Source organism: Phycodurus eques, chromosome 4 (genome assembly GCF_024500275.1).
Source record: "Phycodurus eques isolate BA_2022a chromosome 4, UOR_Pequ_1.1, whole genome shotgun sequence".
Taxonomy (NCBI): Eukaryota; Metazoa; Chordata; class Actinopteri; order Syngnathiformes; family Syngnathidae; genus Phycodurus; species Phycodurus eques.
In genome coordinates, this window is record NC_084528.1 from 28,194,401 (window position 1) to 28,219,936 (window position 25,536).

The 25,536-nt window shown below is 39.0% G+C and overlaps 1 protein-coding gene across 2 annotated transcripts in view; it reads right to left on the reverse strand.

Annotated features, from left to right (window-relative positions):
* Positions 1–25,536, reverse strand: part of ptprub (protein tyrosine phosphatase receptor type Ub) — a 184,343-nt gene that overhangs the window by 75,154 nt on the left and 83,653 nt on the right. For both annotated transcript variants that reach the window (XM_061675010.1, XM_061675011.1), the window contains exons 3-6: positions 18,942–19,213; positions 6,876–6,957; positions 3,385–3,500; positions 724–898 (exon numbers count right to left, since the gene is read on the reverse strand). In XM_061675010.1, the coding sequence (XP_061530994.1) occupies positions 724–898; positions 3,385–3,500; positions 6,876–6,957; positions 18,942–19,213 (645 nt within the window). The remainder of the gene's footprint in view (positions 1–723; positions 899–3,384; positions 3,501–6,875; positions 6,958–18,941; positions 19,214–25,536) is intronic.

The following is a 25,536-nucleotide window of genomic DNA, read 5'->3' on the forward strand; positions in this document are numbered from 1 at the left end:
CTGGGATGGACCACCATTTTTTGGGGGAAAAAAAAAAGAGAAATACTAGCTGTTACTTAAACAAGACAAAATAAATGCGCACTGATAATCAATTAAGAGACTATATATACGTTGTATAATGTGAAATGAAGTAACTCAGTGCAAGTTTGCAAACAAACTTTGCACACATTAAAGAAAAGAAATCTCATCTGCTACTCCTTCTCCAAGTGTCTTTCTCTTGGTATAAATAACGGGGAACTAAAGGTCAGCAGAGGGGAAGAAGCGTGAGAATGTCACATTCTTATTTCCACTTATCATTGTCCCGTTGCTGAGGCCTGATATGTTTTGCCAGCAAACCACCTCGCAGTCATGTCATTACGATGCTGTCAAAGCGGTGTCAGGCTGTGGGGTTGGACTGAGAAATGTGAGTGAGGTCACCATCTGTGGTCCATGATATGACAGGGCTGCAGGAGACCAAGTTAAGTGAGCAGCATCATGACAAGAGGCTGAGGAGCTAGCGATGGTACCCTATTTGATTCCAGCTCAGAAATACACGTCAGGAAGATTGAATTCTCCAAACAGAGGGTTTCTGTGTTAGTCAAGAGCGAGCACACGTTAGCCATTTAGGTGTTTTACATGTGGCCATAATTTCCAGATTGGACTGTTAATGAAGTCCTGTGTTTACACCATGAATCTTTTGAAAGTAACATCATAGACGACAGGACAAAGAAGTCAAAGCGTTACCTTTGACAATGAGTTCAGCAAAGTTGGAGACCCCCGAGCCCCTGTAGGACTTGGTGATGCAACGGTAAAGGTCTTGATCTGACCTCTGGACGCTGTCTAGCTGGAACGATACCACAAAACGCCGGTGACTCAGGTGCTTGACCGACGCAGTGGTTAAAATCTCCCCATTGTGTCTCTGGAAGACAAGACAGGATAAGGTCAGAGAAGACGTTTTGTGTGTTCAACTCTTTTTGACAATGACCTATTTTGAAATGGGAAAGGTTTTAAAAAGATGACATGATCAAAATGATCCACCTTCAGATGGAATTGGAAAAGCAAATGAAAACCCTGTAATAGTCATGCAATGACAGTAAAGTCTGTTCTTACAAAACGTGGTAAACAGATGCTTTGCAAGACAATTGTTAAAATCACAAATTCAACCAATACCCAGTGTTTTGCTAATAAATACAGGGAAGGCTTTTGCGTACAGGCAGCACTGTTTCGATCAGGAACTGCCTTCCCACAACTTTGCAATTTTGAAAACTCCTTATTGACACATTTGCAAGGTTTACATTTTGACTTAGTGTAAGACATCTTCATTAAATGCAGGAGTGGTGTAGTAGACATGCAATTTGCAAGGTAATAATGGTTAAAAGCTGGAATGTGCAACAACATCCCTGTGATCCAGTCTTGTTGATTTGGTTATCAATATGAAGTTGTTGTTTTTTTTTTTTGCCTTTTAGTAAAGATTTCTGATTAGATGCACCTGTAAAAGAAATGGATGGAAATGCTGTAATTACATGAAGAATTACCCGTCCTCCCAGATTTCAAGATCCAAAAATGTATTTTGAATAAGCATTCCACTTATCTGTGAGTTTAGAATGTGTATGCAACTGAATGGGGTAATTTCTTTTGACCCTCCTTAACTTCTAAATGCCTGTACCTTTCAAATGCCGCTGTCACGTTGTAGACTATTACTTGCTATGAAAACAGCCAACCCCAGAGAATTAGAATATAGTATATATTTTTTTAAATTTGAGTAGTTCTGACCATTGCAGCAGCTACAAACTAAGAGAAAAGATTATTCATGAATAAAGTAAAAAAAATAAAAATATGGAGCCTTGTTAAAAGCCTTAAAGTTAAATAACGGACTTTCAGTCAGTCATAACAATCGTCGTCCAATTGAATTAGTATGCCAGTGGCATTTCTTTAATTTTATCCTGACAAATCATCATTGATCCTGATGGTAGAAATGCAATCATTATAAAATGTGTTATGCTTTATTAAACGCAAACGTAAGTCCTATTCAAATATTAGTAATTAGTGCTGCACCAAATGTACCACACTTTTGGACCATCAGCCACAAAACACTAAGCTTTGTCATGATTAGATTATCAAAAACTCTAAGCGAGAAAAGGTCAAAAGAATGCTTGGTACTGATCCTTTTGTTGTGCTAGCTTTAGCATGGGAGCATGAGGAGAGCAACATAAACATTTGGGTTTTGCTTGGCCACTTCTACTGCTGTTATACTTAAGCCACAGACCACACAAACCTCAGGATGACAAACACATAGCCAGTCATTGAGGTTTCATAGAGATCTATCCTGCGACCACAAGAAAACAAAATACGCCAGCCTTAGGCCCGCCGCACACCGAGCGTTACGGCCAAAAGCGACTTAAGTGGGCCATCGCAAAAAAATGACAGTTAGCGACTCTCTGCTGTCCTCTAAGTGAGTGAGCACCTCACGTCCACCGACATGCTGCAACTGAAAAACTAAGCGGGGATAAACCGCCCGTTCCCACCAAAAAAAAGATTTAAAAAAAAATAATAATATTTAAAAAAAATCCCCAAAATTGAGGGGGGGATTCCAAATTTTTCATAAAAAAAATTAAAAAAAATCAGCCGACTGGTGAATCCGACAGTGCCGAACTGCGAGTATATGGTGGTGCATTGTACTGTATTGTATTATTTTATTGATTATTTTTTACCTTAAAAAATATCACAAATGTGGTGAAAAAAAACTGAAGTAAAGGAGAATCAATGAAGTGGCAAGCAAAGATGGTTATGTTGTTTACAAGCTATTCTGAATTCAAATAAGTCTCCTCGTGTTGTGATTAGACTCACTGTTCGAGGCGACAGGATTTAAGTAACTCCCGGTTCTTTATATTGTAGTCTCCTTGTCTAAGGTCGAGCATACTGTGCATAAAATTGGTGCATGGTAAGATTAAAAAAAAAAAAAAAAAAAAAGGTAATTGTCGGGCATTATGATAAAAAAATTAAAACCTACTGTGCAATGATGATAGATAGTACTTCTGTAGTGGAAATCTATCATATTATAAACAACCTTACACAACATAAGGTGCACCTGCACAATCTAATAAAGTGGAATTATGAGAGCTGTATAAAAAATTATGCCTTTATGTCGCTAATGTTCATCTTTAATTGACACTGTCAGAGATGTATCAATTGAATAATATGTTCATTATTTTGTGGTTGGAATTACATTGTGAAGGTGAAGGTTTACATAAGGTTCAGTTTAAGTGGCACGCTAAGGCTATGTAATTACAACAGATATTGTGAATATGAACACTTTGTTTCACTTTCACATTGTGCGTTTGGGAAACAAAAATGTAGAAGCTGAAATTTGGAGTCCAAGTCCAAAAGGTACTACTTAGAACTCACCTCCAGTATGAGGTTTTCAGCCTCGGAAGCCTTTCCTGCAGCCACACACTGGAAAGTTGCATTTTGTCCAGCGTTGACCTCCTCGTCTCCAAGCCTGGAGAAATGCGGCGCCTTATCTAAGAAGGCGTACGGAGGAGCGAGAAGGAAGGAAGAATTACCTTTCGGCCGCTCACAAGGCCAGCCCGCCACAGACGACACATTTCTTATCAGGGCTCAAACACAATTTCAGTTTGCGAGAACAAATCGCTTTGTCCTGTGCTGCGTTGCCTTTTCCTTCACACTGTACTGCTTATAAGAACATCAAACATTTGATTTTTATTCAGGAGGATTTTTTTTGTGTGTCAGTGACATGTAATAATTGTTTTTATTCATGTTGACTTGTGAAAACTCCTTAACCTTTGCTACAGTCAGACATTTCTGTGGCAATGTTTTTAAATTCAAAACACATGAAGGAGGTTGTTGTTCCATGTGTGTACATTTTGCTGAAGATGTAAACAAATAGTGAGAGTTATGCGTTACAAAATTAGAATGAAAAACACACCTGACATACATTGTTTTTTCACTATTAACACACATTAAAATGTCTACTACAGTGCATATGAGTGGTTGTCTCTTAGTGAACATAACACACTTTAAATCAAGGCTAATCTATTCCGAGCAGAGTGTGGGAGTGAATGTGTGAAAGGGAAGCCACAGAGTAAGCGCCAGTCCTCCACAATTTGACTAATAACGTCCCGGCAGGCTGAGCTGAGCTGCCAATGAATCAGTGTGGGAGTAACCCTCTCACCCATCTCTGTGATTAACAATATAGCCGCGAGTAGCCGAACCAAATCACTGCGTAAATGCCGGCCGCACAGTCCGCCATGCCTGAGAAATCGGGTAGGACGTGTCGGCTTGTCACTCCCGATGACTGACAGGAAAAGATGGCAGAGCATCAGTGAAGCCGGAGCATTCGGGAGAGGCAGATTTTCGACCACTGTGCTGCTCTCTCACAGATGACGAATATGGCGACTTGTTGATATTGTTCATGTACCATACATCAGGAAAGAAAGCATATTTTTCTGGAGCAAGTAAACAGATTTATAAGTAATAACACTAGAGAAAAACAAACCTTGAGAGGTTGGCAGAAACCCCGAATAAACCCACCATCGTGTTTCTTTAGACCCATTAAATCGATAAAAATAGCCCCATCGTACACTACTTGTTTACACTGATGATGGGGAAAACTAAACATCAACAAAGGATTTTCCCACAATGCAATCATCATTCTAAGAATAACTAATGCTCCAACCGTTACTAATGAGTAAACAGTAGAAACAGAATAGAAATACAGCAAAGAAGAGAGAAACATTTTCTAATTTAAAGGTAAAATTGGAAGGGAGCACAATTGGCTACTGGTTTGAATTAAAAATCAAATAATAATAATAATAACAATAATATTAAGAAGAAGAAGAAGAAGAAGAAGAGGAAGAAGAAGGTTCGATTTCTTCAGCTGCCGTTCAGGCACCAATTGATCCTATTTGAATGAATTGAGCTCTGCGCTAATTGCTGCGAAGCAGTCAAATCCATTATATATCCATTGTTTTGGGAATAACATTACACTAAGCAAAAATCATGGATTTTAGCAATTCCTAAAAATGATGCATTTTAAATGACCTGTAAATTTATATTTATTTAGCGGGACTACAAATAATGTACTGTATCTATCTTTGCCACCAATGTATAGCAACAGGCAGACCAATAAAAAGGTCTTCCACGAGATGGCAGAAGGTGCAATTAACCTGCGTCTCCACTTGTTGCCATTTTTACAACAGAATACGGTGAACTCTGGCTATAATAGATTTGTCAAGAGAACTTGTTGGTTTTTTGTCATTGAAGTAGATGTTGACACATATGATTGGATCACATTCTGGCCTTAAAAACATAAACGAAAACATTAAATATGAACATTATAACACACCAAAAATATTGCTACAGTATTTGTATGCTCTCACAAGGCAAGACAATTTTTAAAATAGCTGGTTGCTGTATTAAACATTTCCATACATAAGAGAGAATTTCATAAGAACATTTTAAATAATTTTGCAAATGTAAAGGCCGTTTAAATTTGGTCCGCATAAGACATCAAGAGGATGTCCACACTGAACATGTTTTAACCATATTTCAAACGAGTACAGACGTCCTACAGACATCGAAACATGATGTCATAAAAAATGTGGATTCTGCACCCGCCAGCGACGTTTTTTTCAACGGCGGCCCCTGACGTGGAAAGGACCTCATTTCTACGTCAGCTTTGAACCTGTCTTTCTTTTAAAAAAATTTTTCGTAAACTGAAGTGCTTGTTAAGCCGGTGCTCATTTATAAAGCAACTTTTTGTGGCATCTTTGTTTGGTGTTGTGCCGTGAGATTTTTCCAATGTAAAATGTGTGCTTTGCCTCAATAAAGGGTTGAGAATATGATTACAAAATAATAAACGACGTGGGAAATGATGCAAAGTCAGCTGAACAAAAGTAAGCAATGTGGACAGTCTGTGTGAAAAGTTTCCGAATAGTAATCCTTGGAAGAGAACTAAAATGTGATCAACACAATTTCTCAGTGAAGCTATTTTTTCACTCGTGACTTTTCCCTTGAACTTCATCTTACTTCTTCTCTCACTCACACTGTGTGCTGCCAAATCCCGCTAACTGGATGTATGCCACATTGTGAGGCATGCACAGGTCTTGATGAGATTCTTAACTGTTTAATTGCCACAGTGGGAGCCTTCAAAAGACCATCTGTGGTCACAGGCAGGAACGAGGTGGGGGAACTGCACTAGTAGCATGCAGCGAGTGTAAACCAACCTGCTGGTTTTTGTGTTTTATTGTTCTATTAAAACAGAAGTGGACGTGTAGGTTTATCATGATTGTGGATAATAGCGAGCACACTGAATCCTAGAACGTAAATCTTTCAGAGCAGTTCACCCCAAAGCACTGTCAAGCGCAGCTGATGAATGTGGATGAGCTGACAACAACTCTCACATTCAGCAGTACAGAATGACACGATGACCCCGAGAGACTAAAGGGGCTCAAGGGTCCGAGTGAATGTTTTACACAAAGTCCCCATGGGCTGAAAATACACTGAAATGGTGCCTTTACGTTCTCACCACAAAAAGCCACCCAGTGTAAGGAGACAAGTTAAAAGAAAAAAAATCATTCAAAGGCTTTGAAAAGATGTATGACTTAAAGCTTTCAACACTGACAGCGTAACAAGAGATCATGAAAGTGAACGTCTTTCACCATCACATGAGGACTTCAAAATGTTTTAATAGCAGCCGATGCTGCAGAATCCTTCGGGATAACCAGGATGATCAACCATGACTTGTCTTCATCTTATTTATGTTTCATGGCGCTTTGAAGTACATTCTCAAAAAGCCATTCAATCTTTTCTTTTCCTTTTTTTCCCCCTTCAGTAACCGTCTGTGTTTGCAACTTATTGTCAGAGGTGTCACTTACAGCAGGGATAGTTGAGCACCATGATGTCATCGATGGCAATGTATCCTTGCCGCGCCGTGGAAACAGTAGCCTCAATCAGTACCTGCAACAAGTGAAACACAAAAACACGATGAGCAGGTTTCAATAACACCCAAGGCATCTTTTACGTGGCACGAGAGCTATTTTCAACGAACAATTGACGACTCTGCATTCTCCATTGCCCCCTTTTCCTTTTGGTGGCAGATGCATTAATTGCAAGCAACCCCATTAAAACTTTGCTGTACATCTGTTGACCCCAAACAAGCCAGCAGATAGAAAATAAGAGAAGCAAACAAGCCAGTAAACAAGAGATGGATACGTTTTGCCCAAATCCAGAGGGCCAAGGGAAATAATAGCTTTATCAGCAGGCACACAATGTGGCGCATGAGTCATTTTACATCCTGAATAAGGGCTGCTATGAAGCCATAACAGCACATAGTGCAGCTGCACAGGGGCGCAAGATGCAAGGGAGGAAAATATGTCTGTACCATTCTATGGAACAATAAGTTATATGAAACCCAATCAATATCAAATCATCATACTGAATAATAGTCCGAGTTATGAGACAAGGGTGAACTTTGTTTTCCTAGCGCCAAGGACAGGGCTCCATCCACGCGTTAGATCGAAAGGCAGGCTTTGACTTATTGTTTCTCATAATCCTCCGACCGAATGATTACAATGTGGCTAGTATCGCCGGCTTCTGACTTTTACTGCGGCCTCATACACACAACCAAACTATCCTCCATATAACTTCATACGTGTGGGGCGCCTGCTAAAATGTGTCATAAACGAGAGCCCAATCTGCTCAGGCATATAACGAAAGCTTCAAAGGGAACTAATGAATTTCATTGTCGTGCATCATTGTCAGTAGCAATAACGATACAGTACCAAACTCATTTGATTGAGCTTTTAAATTCATTCGCAACCTCTAAAGGTTTGCACTCAAACCTAACGAAAACAACTAAAATGTGACTATTTAAGCATCTTAGAAAAACTGAGTTATTCTAGCTATTCCACCGATCTCTCAATGTATCGGGAAAGGAAAAGCTTATAATTCAAAGTATACCACATGGATCTGTCTACGTCTATCCGGGTAAGACGTTTCGCCAGCGCTAAACGAGTCGCAATCTTGAACTGCTAATTAGTGACCAATCCCCTGTAAAAGTTTTTAATTTGTCAGTATCTAAATTGCCCCTGGGTATGAATGTGCGTGTGAATGGGTGGTTGTTTATATGTGTCCTGTGATTGGCTGGCAACCAGTTCAAGGTGCACCACAGTCAGCTGGGAAAGGCAACCCGAGTGAGGTTCAGCCGTGTAGAAAATGGATGGGGTATTTAAATATCAAAATTTGGCAAGCTTTTTATAAAAGCAATTATCTGCGTCATTCTTAATGTGAAAGTGTATTATAATTTCAGGAATGAAGCGAGAATACACGCAATAATATCATGGGGAAAAGTTCCAAAAAGATACTTTAAAGTGGCACACATTTGAAAAGAAAAATCCAATTTGAAAAGTATTTGTGCTGTGTACGCAGGGTCAAAAGTTAAAAGTTAAGTTATTTTATTTTATTTTTAAGTTCCGATATTTTATTTTTAGATTTCAGTTTGTTGTGCTATTGGAGGACCTTTACAACAAAAAAGGTTTCACAGGGGATATTACTCTTATTATTATCGTTTTCATCAGATTTTCTGTGTTCTATCTTTCTCGTTGAACATAGACATTATAGCAGTGAGCGAAAGTTTCAAAAGTTGAATTCGCTTTTAAAAACTCAGTACCATGTTATTAGGCTGACGTCAACATTAGCCTGAGACCCTAATTGGGTGAAATGGTGTACAAGGAAAAATGAAAAGCTTAAAATATCTAATTGAAGCCAGCATTATACACTGCTAAACTAAAGCACTTCAATATGAGATTGATTGTTTAGAAACCATCGGCTCAGTCTTTTTAGCCATTCGGAAGGAGGGTTCGTTATTAAACAGGAAACGCGGTGTGCATTTGTTTCAATGAGCAACCTCCAAATTGTCATTCAAAGCCACTTTGCCAGTGAAATGCTCCGTATGCCAGTGTTTTATTCTAATGACTTGTTTTTGGACTCTCGACTAAGGGACCATCGACCGATAAAACAAAAGTTATGTATGACTGATCTGAATTTTGAAAACACATTACCGGTATATTGGCCAGTAATGTTGGCTTTCTGGAGAAGTTGCAATGTATACACATCAAAAGAGACGTTTTCAAGCCCAAAAACTAGATTCTTCTTTTTAATTTACAGACTAGAGACAGCCTTAGACACAGGGTCTTTCACCCAACAAAAGATCTTCCATAGATGTATTACTCACTAAATATTATAGACGAAAGGTCATGTGCCAAAGTCAATCTGCTCAGACAGAAAATGCCGAAGTTGTAGAAGACTGTAGCGAATACACTCTTAAAAAAATAAAATAAAAACCTCAGTTTGTATTTGCTGAATGGCTTTTCATAGCCACAGGCTCAGTACAGAGAAAGATTTTCAGACCCAAATGACAAATCTTTGACACCAACTTTTTAACTGAAGGGTCTACAAGTCGAGGTTACTGCGATGGGTGCCGTCCTTTAAAAAGCAATATGTATCATAGACCAAGAATTCAGTGTTTTTAAAAAAACATTTCATCAACATTTGCTACATTGTTTTAAGTAGCAGCCTCGCTTCTAATCGATGTCGTGTCTCAGTCCCCAAGTGTATCATCCACTTGAACAAATCTTAACTAACAATAGACGCCTTTGTCCTTTCAGATAAATATCAAAAATATAAAACCATTTGAACATAAAACAAGTTAAGAACAATAAAACACCAAAACGTGCAAAGTCTCATGCCGAGTTGAAAGCCAAAAAATAAAAATTGGGTTTAAGACGAGCTTAAAAACTGGACAGGGAGGGGTCTTCTCTAATGTGTCTCAACTAAATGCCTGGAATATTAGACTCTACAATATCTTGAATAATGGGGATTTTATTCAACAAAACAGCCATGAACAGTATTTTTGTTGTTGTTCAAAATCACACCAAATTCCGTTTAAAAAGGAAATATATTCAATGCTATTACAACCTGTCCCCCCCCCCCCCCCCCCCCCCCCCCCCCCCTGAGGACCCCACCCCCACACACACACACACACAAACACACAAATAAATATTTGATATTACTTTATCAACTCTCTCACCAATTGAACTTGTAAGTCCATGGCTAGTTTCTCCCTGTGTCTCAGTTAAAGATGCAAGTGGCAACCCAGAGTTGCTGTTTGGAGGTATACTGCCGTCCACCCTCATATATTTTCCTTTAAAGGATGTTCCTCGGGTTCTCAATAAGGTTGAGGTCAGGGGATGACTGTGGCTACACCTTGAACTTCCTCCCTGTATATCCACGTCAGCGAACGCTTCAACAGTATATTTAGCAGCATAGAATGGGGTGTTGTCTCGCATTGTAATTATTTTACTGCGGAAGGTTCTTCTTATCATACCATGCCAGGAAATGGTGAATTAGAAACTGACTTGATTTTGCAGAGGTCATTTAAAAGGTCCTACATTCTCTCTCTTTCCCATCACTCTAGCCCAAAACAGCACTCCACGTTCTTGATGATGTTGCATTCTTGCCTTTGGAGGATCCTGCATCAAGTGTTTTTTGGGGACTCCAGAGATAAAAGAAGTTTTAAATACCTGCTTGCTGCTCATCAGTGTGTTTTTTTATTTGTTTTTTTTGACAACTGCTCCATTAATATGATACATTTTCCCGACAGAACCCTTCTTATCTGAACAACCTGTTTGTGATCGGAAATGGTAGCAGTATCATCAAGTGTAAAAAAAAAATTGTGTACTGTAAAGCATAGAAAGTTAGAAGTGTTTTAACCATGGAGGGAACCTGGATAGCATCTTAAATATTTGATGGGAAATTTCTCCTGGTAGTTGAAACTAAGGCCGACAAAAAGACGGAAAACGGTGCAGGCTATCCCAGGTGATCTTCTGGTCACACTTTTCAAGGTGACCTTTATATTGCCCCATAAAAATCCACCAAAATCAATAATACATAGTGAAAAGGGGGAGACGTGTGTGTAAAGCTTCAGACAACAAATAGAAGTGGAGATGGGTATAATGTTTAATAGTATGATATTCTGTTGTGTGGAATTGATTGTTGGTAATCAGGTCTTCAAGCAATCTAGAAAAAATGGAGTGAATTACTTGGCAGCATCCAACAATAAACCTCGACTTACAAGTGACCCAATTTACACTTTTTTTTTTTTTTTGAGAAACATGGCCTGGTGCGGAGTTGTGAGCAAAAATTTGAAGTTTACTTTAAAACTAAACATAAAACAAAGAGAATTACACGTAGTATATTTGACCAGATCACATAAACTTGGTCTTACCAAAGTCCATGAGCTTAATCCTAACACACAATGCAAAAGGCCATGGACGTGCTAACAAAACTAACAGGAATGTTGTGATAATTATAAACCTTTAAACAACTTAAATTTGAACACAAGCGGTAGCAACACTGGCAGATACAGCATAGAACAATACTCCCAGACATATTATCCTCTGCAAAAAAAATGACCAATATTGCATCTTAGTTGAAACAGTTGAGAGAGTCTTCTTTTGTTTCATCATCAAATCAACGTTTAGTATGTTCGTATGCATTATACTGCCTTCTGTGGCCAAGGAGCACACACCAGAATAAGCAGCACAATGCCCATTGCATTATCGTGACGCACAAACTGATTATTTACCTTCTATTAAATTATGTTATTAGTCTATGTTTCGATAAAGTAAAATACTGTAGCGCTGCTATTTTTCTTATTATAAACACGTTGTAGTATTTTGATGACAATTTAATCTGAATTTGTGATGACAATGTTTAAGACAAACAGTAAGTGAAATAAGTTGAAACTCAGCAAGCACTGAGTGTTCTTTTTCCATACAGTGTAAAAAGCTGTGAGGACAAGTTGTATCATTGAACCACAGCAACGAGCCAGGAACTGTTTATACAAGCAAAAATAGAACTGAAAAGTTCCAGAATTGAATTTTACAGGGAGACAATAAGAGTTGCCTTTTCCATCGAGTACTTTGCTTGTTTAATAAGAGGGTATATCTAAAATATGAAGTGATTGCCCTGAAGAGGGCAAGAACTTCAAAGGTTATGCAAGCTACAGTGATATGTGTGCTATGGAGCCACTTTAATGAAAAATAATGAAAACCGCGTGGCCTCTAAACCAGGGACTGGTAACATTTATCCTTTCAAGGGCCACTGAAATTTTAGAAAGAACTATGATGCGTTGTACAGTATATAACAAGCATTGGTGGAATAAAGTTTTGGGGCTTTTGCTCTGGGGTTTATTTTATATTAGCATCGCATGGAGGTCCGGATCAAATGGGCTTATATGGCCACTGTCCAAAATTAATCCAGCTGTTTGTAGTTATAGTCAGTGATTTATTTCTTGTTTCTATATGTTTTGATTAACACCGTCAAATAGGTATTGCTTTAATATGCATTATAGTTGTCATTTGCAGTAGTGAAAAACGTCAACGCAACAAAGAAAGCTGTGCTTATTTGTAGTATGTAACGTATTATAATGTATTACTTGCATTGTTATCCCTCAAGGGGAAATTCAACTCACACTGCTGCATATTTGTGTTGTACACTACAGAGAAAACCAGATCACACACAAGGAGAGACGTCAGAGTAAGTTGAACAGCGCCGCACCTCTTGAGCTGGGTGGGTGGGCGCGGCGCCTTGCTCAATGGCACCCCAACAGTAGTCAAGAAGCAGACAAGCACCTCTCCAACAATTAGTTACCATTTAATTTACAACCCCAATTCCAATGAAGTTGGGACGTTGTGTTAAACATAAGTAAAAACAGAATACAATGATTTGCAAATCATGTTCAACCTATATTTAACTGAATTCACTACAAAGACAAGATATTTAATGTTCAAACTGATCAACTTGGTAAAAAACGAGGTTCACCTCTTTGTGAAAAAGTGCGTGAGAAAATAGTCGAACGGTTTAAGGACAATGTTCCTCAACGTACAATTGAAAGGAATTTATGGATTTCATCATCTACGGTCCATAATATCATCAAAAGGTTCAGAGAATCTGAAGAAATCACTGCATGTAAGCGGCAAGGCCGAAAACCAACATTAAATGCCCGTGACTTTCGATCCCTCAGGCGGCACTGCATCAAAAACCGACATCAATGTGGAAAGGATATCACCACATGGGCTCAAGAACACTTCAGAAAACCAATGTCAGTAAATACAGTTCGGCCCTACATCCGTAAGTGCAACTTGAAACTCTACTATGCAAAGCAAAAGCCATTTATCAACAACACCCAGAAACGCCGCCAGCTTCTCTGGGCCCGAGCTCATCTAAGATGGACTGATGCAAAGTGGAAAAGTTTTCTGTGGTCCCACGAGTCCACATTTCAAATAATTTTTGGAAATTGTGGACGTCGTGTCCTCCGGGCCACAGAGGAAAAGAACCACCCGGACTGTTATGCACGCAAAGTTAAAAAGCCAGCATCTATGATGGTATGGGGCTGTGTTAGTGCCAATGGCATGGGTAACTTACACATCTGTGAAGGCACCATTAATGCTGAACGGTACATACAGGTTTTGGACTAACATATGCTGACATCCAAGCAACGTCTTTTTCATGGACGTCCCTGCTTATTTCAGCAAGACAATGCCAAACCACATTCTGCACGTTTTACAACAGCATGGCTTCGTAGTAAAAAAAGACTGGCCCGGACATGTCTCCCATTGAAAATCTGTGGCGCAGTATGAAGCGTAAAATACGACAACGGAGACCCCGGACTGTTGAGCAGCTGAAGCTGTACATCAAGCAAGAATGGGAAAGAATTCCACCTCCAAAGCTTCAACAATTAGTGTCCTCAGTTCCCAAATGTTTATTGAATGTTGTTCAAAGAAAAGGTGATGTAACACAGTGGTAAACATGACTCTGTGCCAGCTTTTTTGGAATGTGTTGCAGCCATAAAATTCTAAATGAATGATTATTTGCTAAAAACAATAAAGTTTATCAGTTTGAACATTAAATATCTTGTCTTTGTAGTGTATTCAATTAAATATAGGTTGAACATGATTTGCAAATCATTGTATTCTGTTTTTATTTATGTTTAACACAACGTCCCAACTTCATTGGAATTGGGGTTGTATTATGTCCGCAGTAGGACTTGAACAATGACCCTCAAAGCGCGAGTCCTTACAGATGAGCGACTGCTGCTCCTAGTTACACGACCAAATACTTGGAACAGCTCTCAGTAATAGCAGCTCAGTTCTCCACCACTGCAAGCTACAACCACAATACTGAGAATTGTTATATTTGTAATGATTGATGTCACGGGGGAAACACGACGCTACAAGCACTTTGCAAAAAAAAAAACGTTGTATGCAAGTTTCAAATACAACCAGGCTGGCGGCTGCTACGAAGTGTCTTATTATTTTCCTTAAGTCAGAATAAACATGGACAGGCAGTTATCTTCTGCCTTGACACAACTGGCGTCCACCAAACATTTCATGTTATGTCTGTTTTGTGATACTATAATATCAGCAAGAGAGACCGGAGCAAGGTGACCTTTTTTATCGTCACACTAGCGCAGAGTTCAGATCATGTTATAATGAAGATAATAGAATGCATACACTTTATCAGTGCAAAAATTAATTTTTCTAACACTGACTAATTTGAGCATGGGATCCAAATTGTGAAAGCCGATGCGACACGTCAGAAGTGTGAGGGTGGAAAACCCCACTGATAGTGTGTGACAGCAACATCTGGGCTTTTTACAAAGATTCACCTACTAAAGAAAAGAAGGTTTTCAAGCTATAATTGTTCTAAAATTTTGGAGTAGCACACAAACTATAAATAATATTTCATGGCGTGCACATTAAACCGATTGAGCTGCTTTATTCAAAGATGGTAGTGTTTGCCCAGTCGTAAAAGACTTCCACTCCTCCTCATATTAATCATCCTCCTCTCAATTGGCAGCCATAGAAACATTCTGACTCACGAGAAGCCATAAGTGGGATAATATCGGAGGGGATGTAAAGACAGAAAGAAGACCAATTCATAACACAAAGTCAAATATTGCTCAGAGGAAACGCAAAGAGCATCAGGACAAGGTATGCACCGATACCACTTTTTTTTTCAGACAGCGTATGACAATCAGTACTTACATTTGAGCTTGAGTTTGAATTTTCACCGATCTCTTCTTTTTAGGAATGTGCGACATAAATAGTTTGTCCTCTTTTCTAAAGTCTGCAGACCAAAGCAACTGTAAGAGTTTTCCCTGTCTGAATTATTATGCTATAAATGTTTTACTACCTACCCGCTACCCACACAAAATGGCTCCACAACACACTTTTGCGTCCAGACCCACCTATTGAGTTTTCAACTGGGGCTTTCTGGTTGGTGGCGGCCGCCACCGGAGCCCCCCGGGCGCCCACCTTTGTCGCCGCCCGAGGAGCTCATCATCCATTTTACAGAGCATAATTTGCAGCCACCTAAAAGTGTTGTCAGCCGTGTCTTTAAAGTATATTCTCACATACACACACACACACACACACACAAACAGCTGACATGGCTCCTACCTGGAATGTATATTTCAGGTTGGTGGCGTGGTATCAGTGCGTACAGTATTGCAGAGATTTTACGAGCGCGGATACCCTATACTGGTATCTGCATTCCTAATCAGCACATTATTCATGCATCCAAAGCTGCCTTGATATGTTAGTAAAACAGAATAACATTTTGCAAAAAGAATGATTACAGCTCAGCGCAGTACCCACTCAGGCGATCTTCAACAAGACACTCGACACTGTTCAACTCACTCACTATCAAATTTCCAACATAAGAGCAACAGATATTGAAGTATTTAATGAGGTCATTGCAAAGATGGGATGATTCACACTGCAGATGCCATGCAAAGATAAATTAAGCAGTGTATGGACAATTATTGTTGGGAAAATGAAATGCAGAGCTCTTTCACTGACACCTTATTAGCTTGTTTATGAAGCTCTGCAAGTCTGTCTGGAGGAGCCACTAATTAGCAGGTTTGCAAACACCTTCACACTCACAAAACTCCCCAAAATTATTATGATAAAAGAATGTTTTATTCTTCATGGTAATTTTTAATCTCTGGAAAATCAGTTCTTGATCTGCCATCTAACTTTAATACAGCACAAACATATTTTGAGTGCACTCAAACTAATAAATAATTATATAACTAATAAATAATTGCTTGATTGTAATTTTTTCCGTCAGCATGGAAATTTTGTAAAATACACATTGTTCGGCATGACGACTTTTATAAGCATCACACGGAATTTGCGTCCTGTTTTTGACCTGTCGCAGTCGTGAAAACAACAAACAAATCTGATGAGAACCACGCAGGTTCATTAAGTGAATACGCATGCATTTTATCAGTGTCAAAATGGCAGCCCTGCAAAACGCAAGCGATCTGCCCACGGCATACGCCACCTCTTAGGCAGGCGCCAGCTCCCCTGAATAATGTACATTTAACAAGGCATATGACCAATTGATATGAAGCTTTGGTCTGATCCTATGACTGAATCAGGATTTGTCCACTCTCCAATGTCCGGCGGGAAAGGCTCTAGCTCGCTGGGCCTCTGAATGGGATAAGCTGTTAAAATAATAGACGGATGAATATTGATCTGATCCTTTTTCATACTGACCCAGCAGCTGGCCCAGCAGCTGGCCCAGCAGCTAACATAAACATACACACATCAATAGCATCTGATTGGTCAAATGAATTGCTTCTCCAATTTCCAAACAATAGCTTGGGTGCTGTAATTTATTCTTCATGAAACATAATCAGCATATTCGCTGAACTGTTGAACTAAGCCTTTAATAACACATCTCATGACACTGTGTCCTTTGGAATTCAACATTTTTTGCACATGGCAAGGACTTCAAGTTGAAAAATAACTTTGAATTTCTGAGCAGACATTTTGAGGAAATCACAGCATTGTTTGTTCCTGTCTGTCAGCGACACGTTTTACCTCATTGTCAGGCTATAGGATGGGAAAGAGTCGCTCTAAATCTTGCCCCTGTTTGTACAAGGAACTATTATTTACAAAGTGAAGGTCAGTTCTTGCAGGGTTGTACACAATTCAATTAAGTTACAGCTGCTGACAGTTCACAAAAAAAAAATCCACACTACTCAACTTAATTGCTTTTTGACAGTTCCACTGAGTTTGCAGAAAAATTAAATCAAATCAAAAGATGGATATACTTTCAAAGCACCTGACAAACCATCTGCAAACCAACAGGAAAATCTCTCACACACATTGGATGCCAGCCAATATACTGTAATACTGTAAATAGGCAATAGAGCATGATGAGCATTATTGCAGCTGGCTGTAATCCGCCCTGATGGTAAAATCACACTTGGCTACATATGAGTGTAAATAAACTATTGAATTAACTTCTGGAGCAATGCCTTTTTGCACTCTACATACATTTGTATAGGACAGTAATGAAATGTCTGTTTTATAAAGTGAATGTTTTCTGTGAAGTAGAAACAATTCTCAGCATATTAAAAAAAAGAGTTTGAGGGAGAGAGAGAGAGAGAGAGACAGAGAGAAAGTGTGAGCGAGAGAGGGAGAGAGTTTTCAATAGCCTTACCTGGATAAATAAAGGTTAAATAACTAAAATAAATCAACAAATATAAACCAGATGGTACTTTATGTTTGACAGTTATGCCTTCTGAAACACAAATTACTATGCAGTGTGAAGGTGGCTGGAAAAGGTGGATGTGTCATGTCTGATTAAGCCACATAAGAAAAGAGCAAGGGTCATCTCGAGAGAATTGACAGCGAGCGAATAGGCATTTATTTCATATAACGTATCTTTCGTGACAAGTGACATGAAAGAAGCGGAATTTTACACCTTAGTGAATGAATGAAATGTCATATTAAAGACAATAGTAGCCTTTGCAGATTCCAAAGTGCCCCAAGCAGTGTCAGTACTAAATCCATTTCAGGTAGGCAGACGTACTTACACTCCACTTAAAATTACATTTATGTGTGTGTTAAAAATAATAATAATAATATAAAAAAGTGATGAAAGTAGAAGCACTAATTTGAGTCCTTTAAGTAAAACAAATAAAATAAAATACTTAAGTACAAAAGTAAAACGTGAAAATAATTTTAATTGTTTGTTAACTGAACACCAACAAGAAATAAGAAAAAAAAAAAAGTTTTTTTTCTCAACAGAGCGTTAGCTAGCATTGGCACAGGATTCTATGATGTCAAAATAACGTGCGCCCATAGCTTTGCTAACATTGTGAACTGACTAACAAATAAAAACGCTAAATTAGCTTTTTCTAACAATTTACAAAATACACCTTACCTATATGTTTCCTTTCAGATTAGACAGAGAATTTTTGCATGGCAGAAGTTGGTGGTTTGGGGGCTGGCAGAAGACATAACACATTAACCACAAATCATTCTTGTAGCCGAACTCTTTCAACAGTTCTCTTAAATAAGGCAATAGCTAGGGAATATCTTGCTTCTCTCAATCTGTTCCCATTGTCGTTAATGCTCCCTGTATCAGGTTCCTCCATATCGCACCTGTTCCTGTTTTTACCGCCTTATAAAACCCCAAGTCTCCATCCATCACCAACTCAAATCTTTTTCACGTCATGTCATCGTCTGTAGAGGTTGAAAAAGGTAACAGGCCTATTTTGACAAAGAGTAGAAACTATATACAGTATGGCTGTATTCAAAAGTAGGGGGTAAAAGTAAAATGTTGCCAGAAAAATAAAATATTCAAGTACAGATACTTGAAATATTGACTTTTATAGTATTTGTACTTTGTTACTTACACCACTACCAATAGGTGGGAACACTTGCAAAATGTCACTTAAGACCAAAACCTGAGCTGATCCTCCAAACATGAATCAGAGCATGCGATGTAATTTCATTAATTTTATGGAATAGCTCGATGAGGTCAAAAAGAAACATGATCATCATCATCGTCGTCTTTACCTGATATTCGTTTGGCCAGAAGGTGCTGACAGCCAGCTCCATCTGATGCCACTGCTTCCCGTGAGATCCTGATGTGTTCCACACCGGGTTGCCCAGCGGCCCGCCGTTGACACGCACGTATGCCTTCAGGGCCCCTGGACTGTGGCCGTCGCGGCTGTACAAGAAGTAGCTGAACTGGACGCAGTGTGTGTCGTTCTCACTCAGACTCTGCAGCAGCAGCTGAGCGCAATGGCCGGCTTCATGCTGCGAGGAGTTCACCAACATATAGGATCCTGAAACGAGAGGTGAAAGAAAATATTAGCCTGAAACTACAAAGACCACCTGCCAAAGTCAAAATGTCCCTATGGCTGTATGATTTGGAATTCAACCAAATATTTGGTACTTTTTCTTGGCTTTTCATAGCTTTATTGTGATACTTAACTGCAATGAAGGACCATGACATACTACTAAAATGTGAATGTAATTAGTCGAAATTCAAACACCGCTCCCCCCACAATGTGCACTGAAGCATAGTAATAGAAGGTAATGTCATTATTTCTGTGACTAAAAGAAAAATAATTCAATTTTTTTTTTTAAGTACGCCATTAGACATTTGCTGTAACGTTAATACGATCAATGATTATTGTAACCCTGTGGAACCCATTCTCGTAGTTCGGTACCTGCGGATTCACCTATTGGTGGGGAACCAACCCTGAAAATGTTTTTGGGTAGTTTATCTACGCTTATTCAAGTATTTTGGGGGTTAAAAAACAAAAACAAAAAACAAAAAAAACACAAAATGGTTTTTTTTATTATTTGTTTTTAAATGCACCAATTACCCATGGATTCTCGCTTTTTGCGGTCAAACAAATTCTATACTACTGTACACCTTGAAGCAAATTTGTCTGCATTCTGAATCCTTGAACGAAATTTCCTATATATATATATATATATATATATATATATATATATCCACCCATCCATCATATTTTACCGCTTAGGGTCGCGGGAGTGCTGGAGTCTATCCCACCTATCTTCAGGCGGGAGGCGGGGTACACCCTGAACCGGTCGCCAGCCAATCGCAGGGGACATAGAAACAAACAACCATTCGCACTCACATTCACACCTGCGGGCAATTTAGAGTCTTCAATTAACCTGCCATGCATGTTTTTGGGACAAAGTGTCTGGAGAAAACCCACCCAGACACGGTGAGAACATGCAAACTCCACACAGACGGGGCAGGGATTTGAACCCCGGTCCCCAGAACTGTGAGGCAGATGTGCTAACCTGTCCGCACCGTGCCGGCATATTATATATATATATATATATATAGTCATATCTCTCTCATATATCTCCCCTGGGGATATAGTCATCCATCCATCCATTTTCTGAGCCGCTTCTCCTCACTAGGGTCGCGGGCGTGCTGGAGCCTATCCCAACTATCACCGGGCGAGAGGCGGGGTACACCCTGAACTGGTATATTGTATTTTGTTTCTGTAATAGATATCCTACAGCATACAAATCTTACATAGACTGACTTTCATGATTTATGCTCCCACGTTAATGTGGTCACTTTCTCGTCATTTGTGCCCTTGATTGAAATATTCATGGCTACAATTAAGATGTTATGTTAATATGTGTTCTCAAACACTTAATACAGAGAACCTCGTTAGAGGCTTAGCTTTTATGTCATCCAAGTAAACCTCACACCACGCGAGATGACTCTCGCCGCTCTCTCCAAACGGCTTTTCAAACTGATTTGCAGATAACTGCTGTGAGTTTGTACGCAATGCTGCAGAGATTTGTGTAAAGCAGACACTCTGTGAAGTCAGGCACACACATCACAAAGGATTAAATCTGCTTTTAACCATTTATAGCTGTTCAAATCCACATGACAAGAAAAGAAAATACAAAATTGAAAGTTGTCCTCATTCAAAATCACAGCCATGCGTGTAGGCGGTTGATAATGGGGAGGGAAAAAGTGCCCTGCTGGATAAAAATATATGATAGTTGCTACTGGCTGGTTTGTGTGAATTGTAGAAAAAAAACACATCTGGTGGAAACAAAGTACAAGAGAAAGCCCAATGCTAGTCTCCCCTGAGCAGGATAACATAACCCCCAGTGCCCTTTCCTAGCATCTGTCCTCCCTTCAGTTTCTGTCCGTTAACATGATTAGCACAACAATGCTGGAGACCTTGCTGTGTACTCGCATAATCAAGCCTGTCGTCATTGTACTCCGAGGCATCTCTGTTCTCGGTCACTCATTGTCCTCCGAGACCACACAGTCGAACGCTGGCGCCAGGTGGCCCGAAGACCTTTATTTTCTACTCAGATGAACTGTAATAGCAAGTGAATGCTGATAAACTCCCCCCAAAAAAGTATTTCAAAGGGAACTCAACCCCCAAAATGTTTTTGTAAGAATACGTAAACATATCAACTTGCCTTTGAAAAGTAGTCCGCCCACTGCGGCGAGCCTGCCAGGTACGAGGCGCCCGGCAAGCCGCTAGCTGGTATTAATTAATTGATTGTGACTAATAAGTGATTTTTTTTTCAGCTTCAAAAGTTGAACATACAATACAGAATTGGTAAAAAATAAAAATAAAATATAATCTTGCTGTGAGGCAGCAGCTGCTTACCACTCTTGCCATTAAAGTCAGGACTAAGTGTTTTATTGTTTTTAGGTTTCACTATAAAGTAGTCAACTTATTACATGTATATTTGTACCTTAGATGTTCCACAATACGAATATTAATCTTACGCTTCTCAGACGAATTTGTCTTTTAGGCAAAAAGTAAGCCTTATTTTCAGCCACCCGGCGACTGAGAAACCACTAATTAGCCATTTAGGTGCACAAGACAAATATCGACTTTATGTTTGCGCAATGGGATTGAGATTCACAACCCATCACCTCCAAGCTGTAAAGAAAGTTAAACAGGGGACCACAGACAAGTAGGGATGGTCGTTATCTTGAGGCTCCAGTACTTATTTTACTGCAAAGCCCAATTGCCCTGCAGCCCACTGGCAACAGTCCCTGATTTGTGTCTTGTCCTGGGCTGGGGATGACTGCATATTGCTCTGCTTAATTAGATCTTTCACAATCCCGTCTCCTATCGTGCATCCTGCAGGCTCGCGAGGGACTCATGAAATTATAGCAAGGGCTGAAGTGGTGAAGCTGCAGTATCCTCGCTGGTGGTTGGACCCAAAATGTGCCTTTTTCAAAACATACCATATAGAGATGTTTTAAACACCTGTGCATGGACCATGCAGTTGCCAATAAACCTTGGGACGCATGATCCAGCCACTAACAGATTCAATTTGAATATGGAACCATGAGACATTTTAATGAGGTTCCCTACGTGATGTATGAAATGTCCATGAATTAAACATTGTGACAAATTAAAGAGGTCCGGGGTACATTTTGTGCTCTAATCCAAATATAATGTGATCTTGTCCACAGTGGCTCATTCAGTATGGACAATCCATTAGGTATAATTTTAGTTCATGTAATTTGACAAGTATTTAAGGTCTTGACTCACGGTGGAAGCGATAAGATGTTTGTGTACGGAGGAGTAACACGGCCAAAGGGAAAAGAAAGAGACAGCATTTGCTGGACTCAAACTGTTTCACTTCTTAGAGAAACCACTTTATTCTCAATTCAACTCAACTTTATTTGTGGAGCACTTTAAAAATATTTTGCACACACATAATATTTTAACTTAATTCTCTAAAATAGTGACTTTTTACCATCATTTTATGCTCTTCTTTTTTACATAGCCCTTCATACTAACTATACTAAACAATATAGACATACAAGTATGGAATGCCAACCACATAACTAATTCAGGTAGAAAATCAATGTTTCTTTGGTTTTAATTAAGACTAAAGTGATGCATTTTATTTTTGTTCCTAAAGAAAAATGTTTTCTTCCAAAGTACTTGACATTAAAAGTTCTCGTATCTATCAGCTTTTGATGAGCTATAAATCCACTAAATTTCCGATGGTCTACATGAAGACATCAGACGAAAAACCTTTCGAACATGGAGGCTAGATTTAGAGACATTTACATGAGAACGAAATGTCTAAGGAAAAGTTTCGCAGCACATCTCCCGACCTTCACTGGCAAGAGACAACGTGATTTCAAAACGCTGGTAGCACAGAAATGGCTGTTTCCCCCAAAAAACGAAATATCAAGTGAAATATCCAGCTGTCGTTAAAAAAAATAATATTAATAAAAAAAAATTTTGGGAAAAGGTGAGTGGTGAAAGTATTTTAGTTATTGGGGCTCATGCACACCTGTGAACTGAGTGACGATAAGTGATTTACAGTAGAAAATGGATTGATGCATGGACGGATGGATGGAACACTACCAATTCCATAAGTCAATTTAGTTTTGCCTTGAAATGTGGATACGCTGAATAGCATCTTCCACAAAATCTTTTTTTTTTTTTTTAATTACGAAAAGGTCAGTGATGGTCACTGCTTGTTCACCAAAAACTATAACGGGATGAATCAGGTTATATCATTTGCTATTATCAATAAAACAGTTTTCAGTGCAAACACCTTCATAGGGGAGCTGTAATTGTTGCTTGTTTTCCCTAATCTAAACCAGCCATCTCAGGCTGTCAATTTAATGTTATCATGTGTTGATGCCAAATGACACTCGTTCGCACTAAACTTCGACAGAGGAGTCTCTATGGAAACTTCGCTGTGCATTCTATGTAAGTAAATAAATTTCAAGCAAACGAGTTGTTCTCTTGTTCTTCAGTATTGTCATTTTGTTTCTTATTTGTTTCTATGACAGCCAGTCAAAATATTGCTTCTTGAAACCGGTCCATGGCGCAAAAAAATACGTCAGGGATCGCTGAGCTAAAATTTTGTGTTGTGCTTTGGTAGTGTGATGATCGGCGCTATGTTGGCTTCTGTTGTGATTCATGCATCTTTGCTTTGTGATATGTGTCAATGCCCAGTAACCTCTTATGCACTCACTTAACTAGGATTATCTTCAATTTATTCACATACAACTTACAGGTCCTATGAAGGTATGTCTTGCTTAGCGGTCTCCGATTTTACGGAGAAATAGTCACAGTGAACTGTGAGATTTGCGGAAATGCTGTTTTATCCTGCTACACGTTTTTGTAAGCTGAGAGGAACATAAACAACACGTTGTTACATTTACATACATTCTCATCACAAATGCAGAAGTTATGAATATGTCTGCTTCAACATATCAAAACATTAAAATTGTACACGTACAACATATACTACGGATGGCTGTGAAAATAAATATCTATGTTTCTGGTGCTAAATCTGTCTAGTAGCAGTGGTTTGAGCTGTCTTTTGGTACGAAAGATGCTGTTTACCGCAGTAAAACATTTGCCGTTGCTTTTGAATAAAGAAATTTGAGATACATGGTCATCAGCAGACAGCGAGGATGTGCTGTTATGTCCCAAGTACTTTGCTGCATGGATATTTACTAGTGAATATAAATCAGACAATTTAGTTGAAATTTGATAAGAAATCTAATAGGAAAAAATCAAAGAATGATATGCTTCAAGGTAAATTGTTTTCTCATTATTATTTTGTTCAGAAAAACACTTTTGCCTTGTTACAGTATATATTGATCAGTTGCGGAACTGCTGATTCCTCTGCACTGACAATCTTTACCCTTTTATTGCTATGGTTATTGCCTAAAAATAAAGAACGCTTCTTTAGGTAAACAGCTGTGTACATGGACAATCACACACAGCCGTTCACAGCGTGACTGAGCAAAGCGTAGACAAATCAGAGTCGCATTTTATTCATTGATGCCAAGGGCAAACTAACATCCGTAACAAGATTAGGAATGATCGAGCACATCATAATTCATACGGAGTTCTGATGGACTACGACTTAGTCACAGGCTGGACGTGACACTGTCTGTAGCCAGGAAAGAAGGATGACAAAGCTACATTTGGACAAATTAAAAAACGTTGAGCTAAAGGAACGAAGAACAGAAAAGAAAACTACTATTTTCCGCTGTCATAAAACTTGTGGTGGACCAGAGCTTTGTCCCTCTAATACCCAAGGCCACGCCGTTATCTCAAATACAGATTTTAATGGGATTTACAACTGTGTTATTACATTGAGTTATGGTCTGCTCTCAGCACATCATCAGTCTAATATTATATTCTGAGAAGGTCATGTAGATTTTTGGACTCAATTTTCATGAGTTGGCTGCGTTTCCCTTAACTCTGTATTTATTCACTGCCACCCGCAATATCGTTCAGCACATATCCAGTAAATAAGTTTAAAAAAAATAAAAAATGGAGGGAAATGAGTGGCGCGGCGTCCATTGATCTGAGAGCAATATAAGAGTTGTTAGAAGAGAAGCCCAGGGATGGAAAATTGCCTCATTACATTGTGAAACTGTCACAGAGCCTTAAAAGTTTTCATGAGACGAGCCAAGCATCAACAACATCAATGTCTCATCAGAAGACTTTAATGTGTGTAAATAGCTATGTTATTCTTTCAACAACTTTAGTGTTCTAGTTTGTCTAATTTCATGCCTAATTCCAGGCAGATTTGAAAGTTGTGTAATAAACATTTACAGAGAGGGTGTGCGTCGCCTTCCTGGGAA